The sequence below is a fragment of the Aquarana catesbeiana genome, linkage group LG04, assembly GCF_042186555.1.
Source record: "Aquarana catesbeiana isolate 2022-GZ linkage group LG04, ASM4218655v1, whole genome shotgun sequence".
Lineage (NCBI taxonomy): Eukaryota > Metazoa > Chordata > Amphibia > Anura > Ranidae > Aquarana > Aquarana catesbeiana.
The window spans coordinates 1,724,508-1,738,149 of record NC_133327.1 but is presented as its reverse complement, the minus strand read 5'-3'; the positions used below and the strand labels follow the sequence as shown (position 1 = coordinate 1,738,149).

The 13,642-nt window shown below is 45.5% G+C and overlaps 1 protein-coding gene across 1 annotated transcript in view; it reads right to left on the bottom strand.

Annotated features, from left to right (window-relative positions):
- Nucleotides 1-12,951, bottom strand: part of LOC141138984 (uridine-cytidine kinase-like 1) — a 33,298-nt gene extending 20,347 nt beyond the window's left edge. Inside the window, exon 1 of the mRNA XM_073624725.1 lies at nt 12,823-12,951. Coding sequence (XP_073480826.1) covers nt 12,823-12,857 — 35 coding nt within the window. The 5' untranslated portion in view covers nt 12,858-12,951. The remainder of the gene's footprint in view (nt 1-12,822) is intronic.
- Nucleotides 12,952-13,642: the final 691 nt, after the last annotated feature.

Here is a 13,642-nt window from a genome sequence, read left to right as displayed (position 1 = left end):
TGGCACCCCAGAGCACACCTGTGACGCCCAATGGCACCCCAGAGCATTTTGCATTTTGTCTGAATGATCCACCCTGTTGGAAAGTCGTTATAAGATGCCAGGTGACTTCTGACCACCATCAGATCACCACCACCTCTGGGAGTACCTATACCTCCTGCGCAGTTGGACATCCACATCCATTTATGGACGTTTTTGTTTTAACTCACTTGTGGTTAATTATCCATTCTAGCACTATTTTACCATTATAAACACATATGCTCATTTGTACATGCGCTGCATTTTTCCATATACCCCAGAGCACACCTGTGACGCCCAATGGCACACCCCAGAGCACACCTGTGATTTCACTGACATCCCAAAGCACAATCCTGACCACAGCCACTCCCCAGAGAGCACTCTTGTGATCCAGATAACACCCCAGAGAACAATCCTGACACCCCCCCCCCCCCCCCAACGACTGAGTACAACCCTGACCCCACGACACCCCAGAGCACACCTGTGACCCCAATGGCACCCTGGCACCCCAGAGCACACCTGTGATTTCACTAACATCCCAAAGCACAATCCTGACCACAGTGACAGAGAGCACACTTGTGATCCTGATAACACCCCAGAGAACACAGAGAACAATCCTGACCCCCCCCCCCCCCACAAAGACTGAGTACAACCCTGGCCCCACGGCACCCCAAAGCACAATCCTGACCCCAACACCACCCCAGAGCACACCTGTGATCTTGCCGATATAACACACTCCGGACCTCCGCTGACACCCACAGAGCACACGCCTAACCCTGCTGACACAACAAAGGACGCTCCTTCTCCAGTGACACTCCAGACCCAACAAAACACACCCCAGAGAGGACCCTCTTTTCCCCACTGACACCCCAGAGCACAATCCTGACACCAGAAAGCACACCCTTGATCCAACTGACAACAGAACTCCACTGATACCAAGGAGCACACTCCTGACCCTGCTACAGAGCACACTGCTAATTCTGATGACGCCAGAGAACACACTCCTGATCCCACCGAGTACACATCTGACTCCAATGACACCCCAGAGCACACCCACAACCCCGCTGTAACCAAAAGAATACATTCCTAACTCGACATACGTATAAAGTATCTTTAGTTTTGGATGGAATGAGGAAGGGACATGCATGTCCCTTCCTCCCTCATTTTCTGTACCCTTAACAACAGAAATAAAAGAGAAGGTCTTTCAGAAGATATGGGGAGGAGAACCCCCATCATATATTATTGTGGCATCACTACTGAAGATTCTCCCACACTTCCAGGCTTATCACAGTAACCGGGAATTAAGGAAACATCTCCACAAGGCCAGAGACCGTAACAAATCCAGAGAGAAGATCATTCCCTTCCCTACAACCTCAGCCTAGCTTTGAATTGCCATACCTGGACCCTGAGAGGATAGCCTTGGAAGTGACCTTCCACCACTTGTTTTTGCATTAAGCACTTTCCAGACCCCGTTCTGGTAACAAATTAGCAGCGAAGTGCTTTCCATATCCAAAGCCGGTGGCATTGTCTTGGTGCTTGCCCGGTCTCTCAGCACTCTGTGGGTAGGCTAACTGGGAGCTACCTCATCGTTTGGGCCACTGAGCTCCTTTAAATTTGCAGCTTTCCACCGTTTTTTCTGGGGTAGGGGAGTCAACGCTGAGGGACGGAGCACTGGGGTCATCTGCTGGGTGGAGTGCCATGCAAGCTCCACACTCTTTTTTCCAGTCAGCAACGAAAAAGCATCACCCAAATGTTGCTTCTGCTTCGAGCCAGGGAGCTTTCTGGTGTGTTCCTACCACCCATTGGCAGCAATCTTGGTTACCTCCAGCTTTCATACCCTTCATTGGATTTTGTGAGTACCCGAGGCCTTGCCCCGTACCCCGAGCACCACCGCCACTCAGTTGCAACAAGTCTATATCTAAACCAGCGATTGTCAACCAGGGTTCCGTGGAACCCTAGGGTTCCTCCAGAGGTTGCTAGGGGTTAATTCAGCATTGGGCAATTTCTGCCTCTCAGATAAGTTCCCACTGACACCATTGATCTTTTTAACTACCTGTAAGGAGGCAATTCTTCCCAATGACCATCACACTAATGTATGATGAGTTGTAGATTTCTAATTTTTAGCAGGGGTTCCCTGAGACCGGAGAACTATTTCAAGGGTTTCTCTGTGTTGAAAAGGTTGAGAAAGGCTGATCTAAACACAGAGGGGACAGTCCTTCTGCAACAGGTGGCTCCAGCTAAAGCCACCCATAGACTGCTCAAATCTCGACCGGTTCCTGTATGGACAAGCTGAATGTACCAAAGTCGATCAATCAACTTGGGAACAACCAGCTTGTTGGACTTAACATGCAATTAATGCTAGCGGCTGTTATTGTTGCACTCTTTTCCAATGGCTCAGCGGAAAGGATTCCCCCATCAACTCTGATTGGGTTGATGGGGGAAAATGGACCTGTGGTTGCAGTCAAGAAGTTCACTCCGTCTACGCACTATTAGATTTTCTGCAGATTTTTGTCTTCAGATTTACCAAAACCATGTATTGCAAGCGCCTGCCTGATTGCATTCAAATTGAAACGCTTAAGGTTTGGTAAATCTGAAGACAAAAGTCTGCAGAAAATCTAATAGAGTGTATGGTTATGGGGTCGTACTCTGTGCCTTTTGAGTGCACTGTCGTCTGTAATCTGGAATCATATTAACCTGGGGCTTGACAAATTTGCTTTAAATCTAGGAGTCAGCTAAAAAAAAAAAAAAAGTTAGGAGCCAGTTTTTTTTTTTTTTTTTAATGAACAAAGCTTTATTTAGCATTATGAAGGAGGTCTGGTGCTAGAATTATTGCTCTCATTCTGGTGTACATGTAACATGTGTATCGCAATCAACGTTTTAGGTGCAGGCGCCCCTATGCGTGCATTTACATTTGTACGTGCATATATGTGGCGATTGGGGTGCCTCAATTTTTTTTTGGGGGGGGGGGGGTTATTTTATGTGCTTGGGTGGAACTTGAATTTTTAAAGTTTAAAAACTTTTTTTCCTTCTTTTTTTTTTCCATTACATAGGTGACAAAAAAGTCCCCCATGTGATGATTTATTTGGTGACAGATTCTCTTTAACCACTTGCTGACATTTGTTGCTTGCAAGTTAAAATCAGTATCTTTTCATATTAGTAGTCCTACTTCTACTTGCATGTTGGTACTAGTTATCTTTATATAGTATTTGATTTACACTTATCTATCTTGACTACTTGTTAGCTGTCCAGACTGTGATTGGATGGTTACTTTTTGTACCCTACATAAAATAAAGAATAATAAAAAAAATAAAAAAAAAAAATCTGTATCTTTTGCTAGACAATATTTATAACCCCCAAATCACATACACACAAATATATTATATATATATATATATATATATATATATATATATATATATATATATATATATATATATATATATATATATATATATATATATATATATATATATATATATATATATATACACACGATCTTGGCTGTGCTAGCAATCTGGTCCCTCCCACAGACCGATATGTAGAAACTATGAATCAGGATTGCTGCACAAGAAATGTATTTCTATAAAAATTTACAAAGACATCGAACAGATACCAGATGCAGCTGGCTGCGACGTTTTGGGCTTTCACAGATAACGCCCTCTCTCACAAACGTATGTCTGCAGCTGGTTACATAAATCAAAAATGGTATATACACACTAGTTCATTAATTATATTTGATTAAAAGGGGTTGTAAAGGTAATTTTTTTTATTTTTTAAAAATAACAAACGTGTTATACTTACCTTCACTGTGCACAGAGTGGCCCCGAACCTGCTCTTCTGGGGTCCCTCGGCGGCTGTTTCAGCTCCTCCCCGCAAGAACTAACCACCTCAATGCGAGCTCCCTCGCATGGTGGTTAGTTGTTGCGGGCGCGCTCCCGTGATACAGCCGGCGGCTATAGCCGCTCGCTGTATCACTCGGCCCCGCCCCCCAGCCCGCCGCGTCATTGGATGTGATTGACAGCAGCGCGAGCCAATGGCTGCGCTGCTTCCAATCCATCCACTGTAGCCAATCAGCAGCCAGGCTGAGCAGCGGAATGGATGTTGGGAACGAGCAGCCGACTTTCGAGGGGTCAGGTAAGTAAAACGGGGGGGGGCTGGGGGCGGCGGTATTGTCAGTAGTTTTTTCACCTTAATGCATAGAATGCATTAAGGTGAAAAAATGTTTACCTTTACAACCCCTTTAAGCTGGAATTAATTAACCCACATTTAGTAACAGGTTTTTTTAACTAATCATTTCTCCCCATTTTACGTGGTTGGAACAATCAAATATCAACAGGTTCTATTGTTTCTTTGCGAAAAAAGGAAAAAAGAAAAAGAAAAAGAAAAAGAAAAAGAAAAAGAAAAAAAAAAAAGGGTCAAGAAAGAACAATGACACAAAAGCTTTTTCATAAAGAAGTCCTTCCTCCCGGAAAAAGCTTTCTCTTCACAGTATCTATAAAAACAACAAAATAATAATAATAATAATAATGAAATGCAACAGTGAGCACGGAGTATCATCTTTTTACAATAATATTTAAATGAATAAGTACAAATCAAAATCAGTATTTAACCCTTTAGGCTGTACTGTGTCCAAACGGTTAATCCAATAAACTTCCCGTTTTTTTTCAAAATAAGCTCTCTATCTCCTCCTCGTCTATTCATGGGTATGCCATCAATGACCATATATCTTAATTGGGATACTGTATGTTTTTGTTCTGTAAAATGTCTGGATAATGGAAATGTATCCAGTTTGTCCCGGATCGAGTACTTATGCCTCGCGATTCCATCTTTTACCTTCTGGGTTGTTTTTCCCCACATAAATTAAACCACATGGGCATTTGATGATGTATATAACATAAGATGACCGACATGTAAAATAATCTTTAATGTTGATATTATAACCTTTATGTGGGTGGCAGAAACTCTTCCCCTTTATTATACTGGTACATTGAGTACATGATAGACAAGGGTAAGATCCATGGTTAGGGGGACCCAAGAATGTAGTACGAGCAATAGGTGTACAGTATTGATCTGATTTGACCAGTCTATCACTCAATGTTTCAGATTTCATCACGGGACAAAACTGGATACATTTCCATTATCCAGACATTTTACAGAACAAAAACATACAGTATCCCAATTAAGATATATGGTCATTGATGGCATACCCATGAATAGACGAGGAGGAGATAGAGAGCTTATTTTGAAAAAAAAACGGGAAGTTTATTGGATTAACCGTTTGGACACAGTACAGCCTAAAGGGTTAAACGCTGATTTTGATTTGTACTTATTTAAATATTATTGTAAAAAGATGATACTCCGTGCTCACTGTTGCATTTCATTTCATTATTATTTTGTTGTTTTTATAGACACTGTGAAGAGAAAGCTTTTTCCCGGGAGGAAGGACTTCTTTATGAAAAAGCTTTTGTGTCATTGTTCTTTCTTGACCTGTTTTTTTCTTTTTTCCTTTTTTCTTCTTTTTTCGCAAAGAAACAATAGTACCTGTTGATATTTGATTGTTCCAACCACGTAAAATGGGGAGAAATGATTAGTTAAAAAAACCTGTTACTAAAATGTGGGTTAATTAATTCCAGCTTAATCAAATATATACACATATATATATATATATATATATATATATATATATATATATATATATATATATATATATATATATATATATATATATATATATATATATATACACACATACACACACATACACACACATACACACACATACACACACATACACACACATACACACACATACACACTAGTTCATTCATTATACCATGTGATTTATGTAACCAGCTGCAGACATACGTTTGTGAGAAAGGGCGTTATCTGTGAAAACCCAAAACGTCGCAGCCAGCTGCATCTGGTATCTGTTCGATGTCTTTGTAATTTTTTTATAGAAATACATTTCTTGTGCAGCAATCCTGATTTTATATATATAATTTTTTTTAAATTTAATTTTAGCAGAGGCCCTAGAGAATAAAATGGCGGTTGTTGAAATTTTTTATGTCGCACAGTTTTTGCGCAGCGATTTTTCAAACACAATTTCTTTGGAAAAAAAAAATATACTTTCATGAAAATAAAAAAAAAAAACCCACACACCACAGTATACCCCAATTTATTTGCATAATATGAAAGATAATGTTACGCCAAGTAAATAGATACCCAACATGTCACACTTTAAAATTGCACATGCTCATACAATGGAGCCAAACTACGGAACTTAAAAAAACTCTATATGCTTTAAATTTCTACAGGTTGCCAGTTTAGAGTTACAGAAGAGGTCTAGCGCTAGAATTATTGCTCTTGCTCAGACGTTTGCGTCGATACCTCATATGTGCGGTGCAAACACAGTTTACACATGTAACATACGTATGCGATCACTACTACGCGCCAGCATGTGGGGACGGGGGCACTTTAAAGAAAAATAAAAAAATTATATATAAATTTTTTTTTTTTTTTTTTTTTTTTTAAAAAAAGGGACAGTGTAAAAAAAAAAAAAAAAAAAAAAAAAAAAAAAAAAGTTTTAATCACTTTTGTTGCCAATGCAAGGAATAAATGTCCCTTGTGATAGTACAGCATGACAGGCACTCTTTATGGAGAGATCCAGGGTCTAAAAGACCCCAAATCTCTCCACTATCTTTAAAAGCAAACGATCAAAAAAAAAAAAGGAAATAATAATAATTTTCTCTTGTTTTAAGGGAAAAAAAATAAAAATCATGTCTACATGGTCCAAGAACCAGAGGCGACGTCACTCGGGTCCTCCAAGAGCATAGAGAGGAGCGGTGGCCATCTAGCCATCACTCATTTCTATGAAAAGGCCATGCCGACGCTGGGCAGTTCCTGGAGCTACTGATCCGTAACGTTAGCCTGGGAACCACTGGGAAGCGGCGGGAGGGGGCATCTTTCCCGCCGCTTCTAAAAGCGATCCTGCGGCAAACTGAGATCACTTTTATGGGAAAGCGCCTGAGGTCGAAGTAACCTCAAAACTCTGGACGTAGATTTACAGTTAGGCGGTCGGCAAGTTGTTAATGAGAGGTCTCCTCTGTGCTCCACCACTAAAATGTAGTGCAGATCCCATTGCATTACATTCTTTACCCAAACCGGTCAACAGGGACCCCGAAATGACATCATACATGTCCCTTCCTGGTCAGCAACAAGAAGGGGAGGAGAGCAGACGTGTGCCCACTCTCCTCCCCTCTACCCGGTGGTACCCGCTATGCCGCCCCCAGGCCCGCAGACTTGGCAAGCGGAGCCCAGGATACACGATGGGGCGTGTGGAACAGCCACTTTTGTCCTCGGCACTCACCACGCAGCCCAAGGTGGGCGATGCTCTGTTCTCCTCCCGCCCAATCACTGAGCACCCGAAGATCAGAGCGGAGCGCTGACAGCCCGCTACACCCCGCACTGCCCGACTGATACAGGGAGCCAGAGTTTTTTTGTTTTTTTTTTTTTTTTTTTTTTTTTTTTTAAATATGACAATTTTTATTGGTTTTCAAAAATTTCCAACAAAGAAAAAAAAAAAAAAAAAAGCACATCATTGTATACAGCATATATCTGACAAGTTATCAATATACATTAAAGCCAGTGACAAAACTCGGTCAGGACACACAAAACATATATCCATAGGCAGTCTGTGGTATCGTCAAGTTGGTCGGATAGTATTCAGAGTTGCTGTAGCACAACAGAGTTCACCCTGTATAAGTGCTTGTGAGCATGTGGAGGAAGTGAACAGCATAGTGAGAAGGTTAGAAAAGGTCAGAAAAGCGAGGGGGGGAGTGAGAGAGAAAGGGTGTGAGAGGACAACCAACCGCTCCAGAGGCTCTGCTCTGCCCAGAGTCACCAAACACATCCTTGGGATATCAGATAATGGGGATCTCCAGCATAACCCATGGTTCCCACAGTCGACTGTGTGCATCAAGAGTGTTGTTTAGGGAGGCTGACAGATCCTCCACCCTTTTAACATCTCTGATTCTAGAGTGCAGTTCAAACAGTGTGGGGGTTTCCCGCCTTTTCCATTTCAGGGCCACCAAGCATCTCGCTGCTGTTAGCACCTGGGCTAAGAGCTTTTTAGACAGTTTGGAAAAAGAGGGGGTAGAAGGCCCAGAAGAAAAAAAGTTTTCGGGTTGAATGGCACCCAAGAGTCAAAGATGGAGTGGAGTAAAGAATGTACTAGGGGATGATTAGAGGGCAGGTCCAATAGGTATGATACAACGTCCCCGTTTCTTTACTACAGCGCCAACAGCGGGAATCAGCAGAGGGATATATGGAGTGGAGCAGGTCTGGGGTTTGGTACCAGTGGAGTAAAATCTTGTATTGATTTTCTTTATAGAGCAAACAAATGGAGCTCTTGGGAGGCCTGTGACCATATGAGCTGCCACATCTTCAAGGGTATATCCTCACCCAGGGCCTGCTCCCACTTACGCATATAGGCATGTCGAAGTCCGTTTGGCAACATATCAATAGTCAGGAGCTGGTAGGTGCGCAAAATCATACCTTTAGGGGACGAGCCCTCTAGACAATTTTTTTCAAATTCGGTTAAGGGGGAGAACTGAAGGTTCACTACGAAGGGTTGTGCATAATGGCGTATTTGTAGGTAACTAAAAAAGGCCTGTCTGGGCAAATCATAGGCTTCTTGCAGGTCCTGAAAGGATCGCAAGGTTCTGGTATCCACCAATTGACCATAGCGAAATAAGGCCCTTTCCATCCAAAAGTGAGACATCTGCGAGGTCAAGCTGTCCGGGACATTGGGTCTAAATAGGAATGAGGTAACCGGAGAGGCATTGGTAGTGAGCGGATATGTCGATTTAGCCCGCCGCCATAGCGTTCGTAGAAGCGCCATTGGGCCCAGTAACTGTAACCCGCCAAGCGGAGTGTCCGAGCTCCATAACATGGAGCTCGGGTGGATGGGGCCAACCACAGCTTCTCAATTTGTGTCCATCGGTTATAAGCATGGAGGGTACACCAAGAGGCTGCAGGGCGTAGCTTAGCTGCTAGATAGTACTTGGCTATGTTGGGGAAGGCAAGGCCACCCTGACTGCGTGGGACATACAATACTGACCTAGAGATCCGGTGCCTCTTATAATTCCAAAAAAAATGTATTAGATCTCCCTGAAGATTCTTAAAGCGCGTGGCTGGGATGGGGATGGGTAGTGTCTCAAAGAGAAAAAGAAGTCTAGGTAAAACCGTCATCTTTATGGTCGCAAGGCGGCCAAAGAGAGATAGCCGTAAAAATTTCCACTTGGCCAGGGAGTTCCTGATGGAGGTATATAGTTGGGGGAAGTTGACCTTTTAAAGAGTGTCATATGTGGGTGTGAGGTGGACCCCGAGGTATTTAAAGGAAGAAGTCTTCCACACGTAGTTGAATGACTGTGAGAGGGCAGACAGAGTCTGGGGGGGGGGGGGGGGAGGTATTAAGAGATTATTTTTTTTTTTTATACAATGGACTATACCCACCATGGATCTGTTTGAGACCTCACCTCAACAGGGAATCCACTAGGCCAGCAGAGGGCTTTCAACTTTCAAGCAGAACTACAGAGGTAAAACTTTTAATTTTGGGTAGAGTAAGGGACGGTTATAACCACAGTCAGTTTTTTGTTTTTTTATTTACAGGGAAAAACAGCAAACCAATACTGAGCTTGTGTCAAAACAAAAAAAAAAAAAAACTGACAGAAGCAGCAACAATAAAATGTGAGATATGACACAATAAACACTAAAAAAAAAAAAAAAAAAAAAAGAAAAAAAGTTGCGCTGAAAATCTCAAAATAACCAAAAAAAAAAGTCCAAACTGCACTACTGAACAGTCCAAGTGGCAAAAACAAAAATTAAAAACAATGATGTTTGATTCAAGTGCTTGTATGTAGATCAGTGATTCTCAACCAAGGTTCCTCCAGAGGTTGCTAGGGGTTCCTTCAGCGTTGGGCAATTTCTGCCTCTCAGATAAGTTCCCACTGACACCACTGATCTTTTTAGCTATCTGTAAGGAGCGGAGGTAATTCTTCCCAATGACCACAAGTGTAAGGACCATTCTTCCCACTGACCACACTAAGGTATCATGAGCTGTAGATTTCTAATTTTTAGCAGGGGTTCCCCGAGACCGGAGAACTATTTTAGCTTTTCAAGGGTTCCCCTGTGTCGAAAAGGTTGAGAAAGGCTGATGTAGATAATCCAAGAATATCCTCCACCATGTGAAGCCACCAACATTTGTCTAGTTCAAACTCAAAGTCTGAGGGTTTTTACACCATTTGGAGCCCTGTGCTTATTTTGTGAGTACTTCTGGGTGCCTGGGCCAGTCACACCAATTGTGGGATGGACATCATCTGCACTACAGGGTTCCGGGACACGCCACAATTCATAATTCCCATTGCGCTTTTGACCTTCCATAACAGAGGGTCCACCTATTGCGGTAAGGGCACATCCATATTTCAATGTTGGTGATGTCACATAGTGGAGGATATTCTTGGATTATCTACATACAAGTACTTGAATCAAACATCACAGTGTTTTGCATTTTGTTTTTGTCACTTGGACTGTTCAGTACAGTTTGGACTTTTTTGGTTATTTTCAGTGCAACAATTTTTTTGTTTATTAGGTTTTTTTTATTTGTTTTATTGGCCATCTGTGTCCTCTTAGGAGTACGAGTACTGTCAGCCGTGCAAGGCTTCATGGGGCTTGTAGTTCTGCAGCAGCTGGAGGGCCACAGGTTGAGCACCCATGCCATAGAACATCACTGGAGGCCAGAGCGGTTCCACCTACCCCCGAGAACATGGCCGGAGCCGTTCCACCTAACCCCGAGAACATGGCCGGAGCCGTTCCACCTAACCCCGAGAACATGGCCGGAGCCGTTCCACCTAACCCCGAGAACATGGCCGGAGCCGTTCCACCTAACCCCGAGAACATGGCCGGAGCCGTTCCACCTAACCCCGAGAACATGGCCGGAGCCGTTCCACCTAACCCCGAGAACATGGCCGGAGCCGTTCCACCTAACCCCGAGAACATGGCCGGAGCCGTTCCACCTAACCCCGAGAACATGGCCGGAGCCGTTCCACCTAACCCCGAGAACATGGCCGGAGCCGTTCCACCTAACCCCGAGAACATGGCCGGAGCCGTTCCACCTAACCCCGAGAACATGGCCGGAGCCGTTCCACCTAACCCCGAGAACATGGCCGGAGCCGTTCCACCTACCCCCGAGAACATGGCCGGAGCCGTTCCACCTACCCCCGAGAACATGGCCGGAGCCGTTCCACCTACCCCCGAGAACATGGCCGGAGCCGTTCCACCTACCCCCGAGAACATGGCCGGAGCCGTTCCACCTAACCCCGAGAACATGGCCGGAGCCGTTCCACCTAACCCCGAGAATATGGCCGGAGCCGTTCCACCTAACCCCGAGAACATCACTAGAGCATCACTAGAGCGTTCCACCTACCCCCGAGAACATCACTAGAGCGGTTCCGCCTACCTCCGAGAACATCACTAAAGCGTTCCTTCTACCCCCGAGAACATCACTAGAGCGGTTCCGCCTACCTCCGAGAACATCACTAAAGCGTTCCTTCTTGTGCGCCACTGGGAGGAATGGGGGCCCAACTCTGGGTGTCAGCAGATCCGCAGTTTGAAGACCACTGCTCTGTAGACCAGTGTTTCTCAACTCCAGTCCTCAAGGCGCCCCAACAGGTCATGTTTTCAGGATTTCCCTCAGATGAAATGGCTGTGGTAATTACTAAAGCAGTGAAACTGATCAAATCACCTGTGAAAAATAATGGAGAGCCTGAAAACATGACCTGTTGGGGCGCCTTGAGTTGATAAACCCTGCTCTAGACCATCACTGGAGGCCAGAGCATTACATCTACCCCCCCCCCCCCGAGAACATCACCGGAGGCCAGAGTATTCCATCTACCCCCCCCCGAGAACATCACCGGAGGCCAGAGTATTCCATCTACCCCCGAGAACATCACCGGAGGCCAGAGTATTCCATCTACCCCCGAGAACATCACTAGAGCGTTCCTTCTACCCACAAGAACCTTGGGCGCCACTGCGAGCCCAACTCTGGGTGACAGCAGATCCGCAGTTTGAAGACCACTGCTCTCTAGACCATCACTGGAGGCCAGAGCATTCCATCTACCCCTGAGAACATCTCGGGGGTAGATGGAATGCTCTGGCCTCCAGTGATGTTCTCGGGGGTAGATGGAATGCTGGGGCCTCCGGTGATGTTCTTGGAGGTAGATGGAATGCTCTGGCCTCCGGTGATGTTCTCGGGCGTAGAAGGAACGCTCTAGTGATGTTCTTGGGGGTAGATGGAATGCTGAGGCCTCCGGTGATGTTCTCAGAGGTAGATGGAATGTTCTGGCCTCCAGTGAACATCACCGGAGGCCCCAGCATTCCATCTACCCCAAAAAACATCACTAGAACATTCCTTTTACCCCCAAGAACCTTGGGTGCCACTGGGAGGAATGGTGGCCCAACCCTGGGTGTCAGTAGATCCGCAGTTTGAAGACCACTGCTGGGGGTCAGAGCGTTCACCTACCCCATGGTAAGTAGTCTAAGACCAGGCCACATTTCCATCCTCACCTACACCAGCTGGCCTGAACTTTCCCTACTCCATGGAGGTCTGCTGATCTGTGCTGTCCCTGGGTGAGCTCAGTGTCAGGGTGTAGGAGCTGGATATAGGAGGGAGGAGAGGACATGTATTGTGGAGGATGAGGGTGTCAGGTGACATTACAGAGCCCGACCACTCGGACACACATGTGCGCCTACCTGTGTGATCGCGCTCTGCCTGCCTCTCCCGCCATCTTCTTCCCAGAAACGACCCGCCCACCCCCGCGTCATCTCTCAGCACAATCGCCTCCACCAACCGGATTTAGCGTCACCTACAGCCCCGCCCACCCAGCGCTGTAATATTACAGCTCCTCCTATAAGCGCTGCTTATACACGCCCACCCTCCCGATCACCATTGACAGTCCCGCCCACTTTTAAACACATGTCTGTTTGTAACCGTGTATTCCCGCCCTCCTCATTGTGATAGCTCCGCCCACTCCCCCCCATCCCACATCTCTGTCCACATCTCTGTTGGTGACAGGACGAGTGGGCGCGGTTCGATGTATAAGTGGGCGTGGCTGCGTCTGACATAGTACACGGACACGTGGATTGATAAAGAGACAAACCAGCCTGAGAATACAAGGTGACCCCTCCCCCCCGGAGTGTTCATCTGTTCCCCCACTCAGCTCGGGGCTCCCCAACCCACCCATGTAACAATGGGGCCCCTGGACAGCCATCAAACCCACCAGTATTATAATGGCCCCCCAGAGCCTGGGGCCCCTGGACAGCCATCGAACCCACCCGTATTATAATGGCCCCCCAGAGCCTGGGGCCCCTGGACAGCCATCAAACCCACCCGTATTATAATGGCCCCCCAGAGCCTGGGGCCCCTGGACAGCCATCAAACCCACCCGTATTATAATAGGCCCCTGGACAGCTACCCAAACCACCTTTATTATAATGGCCCTGGGAGCCTGGGGCCCCTGGACAGCCATCAAACCCACCCATATTATAATGGCCCCTCAGAGCCTGGGGCCCC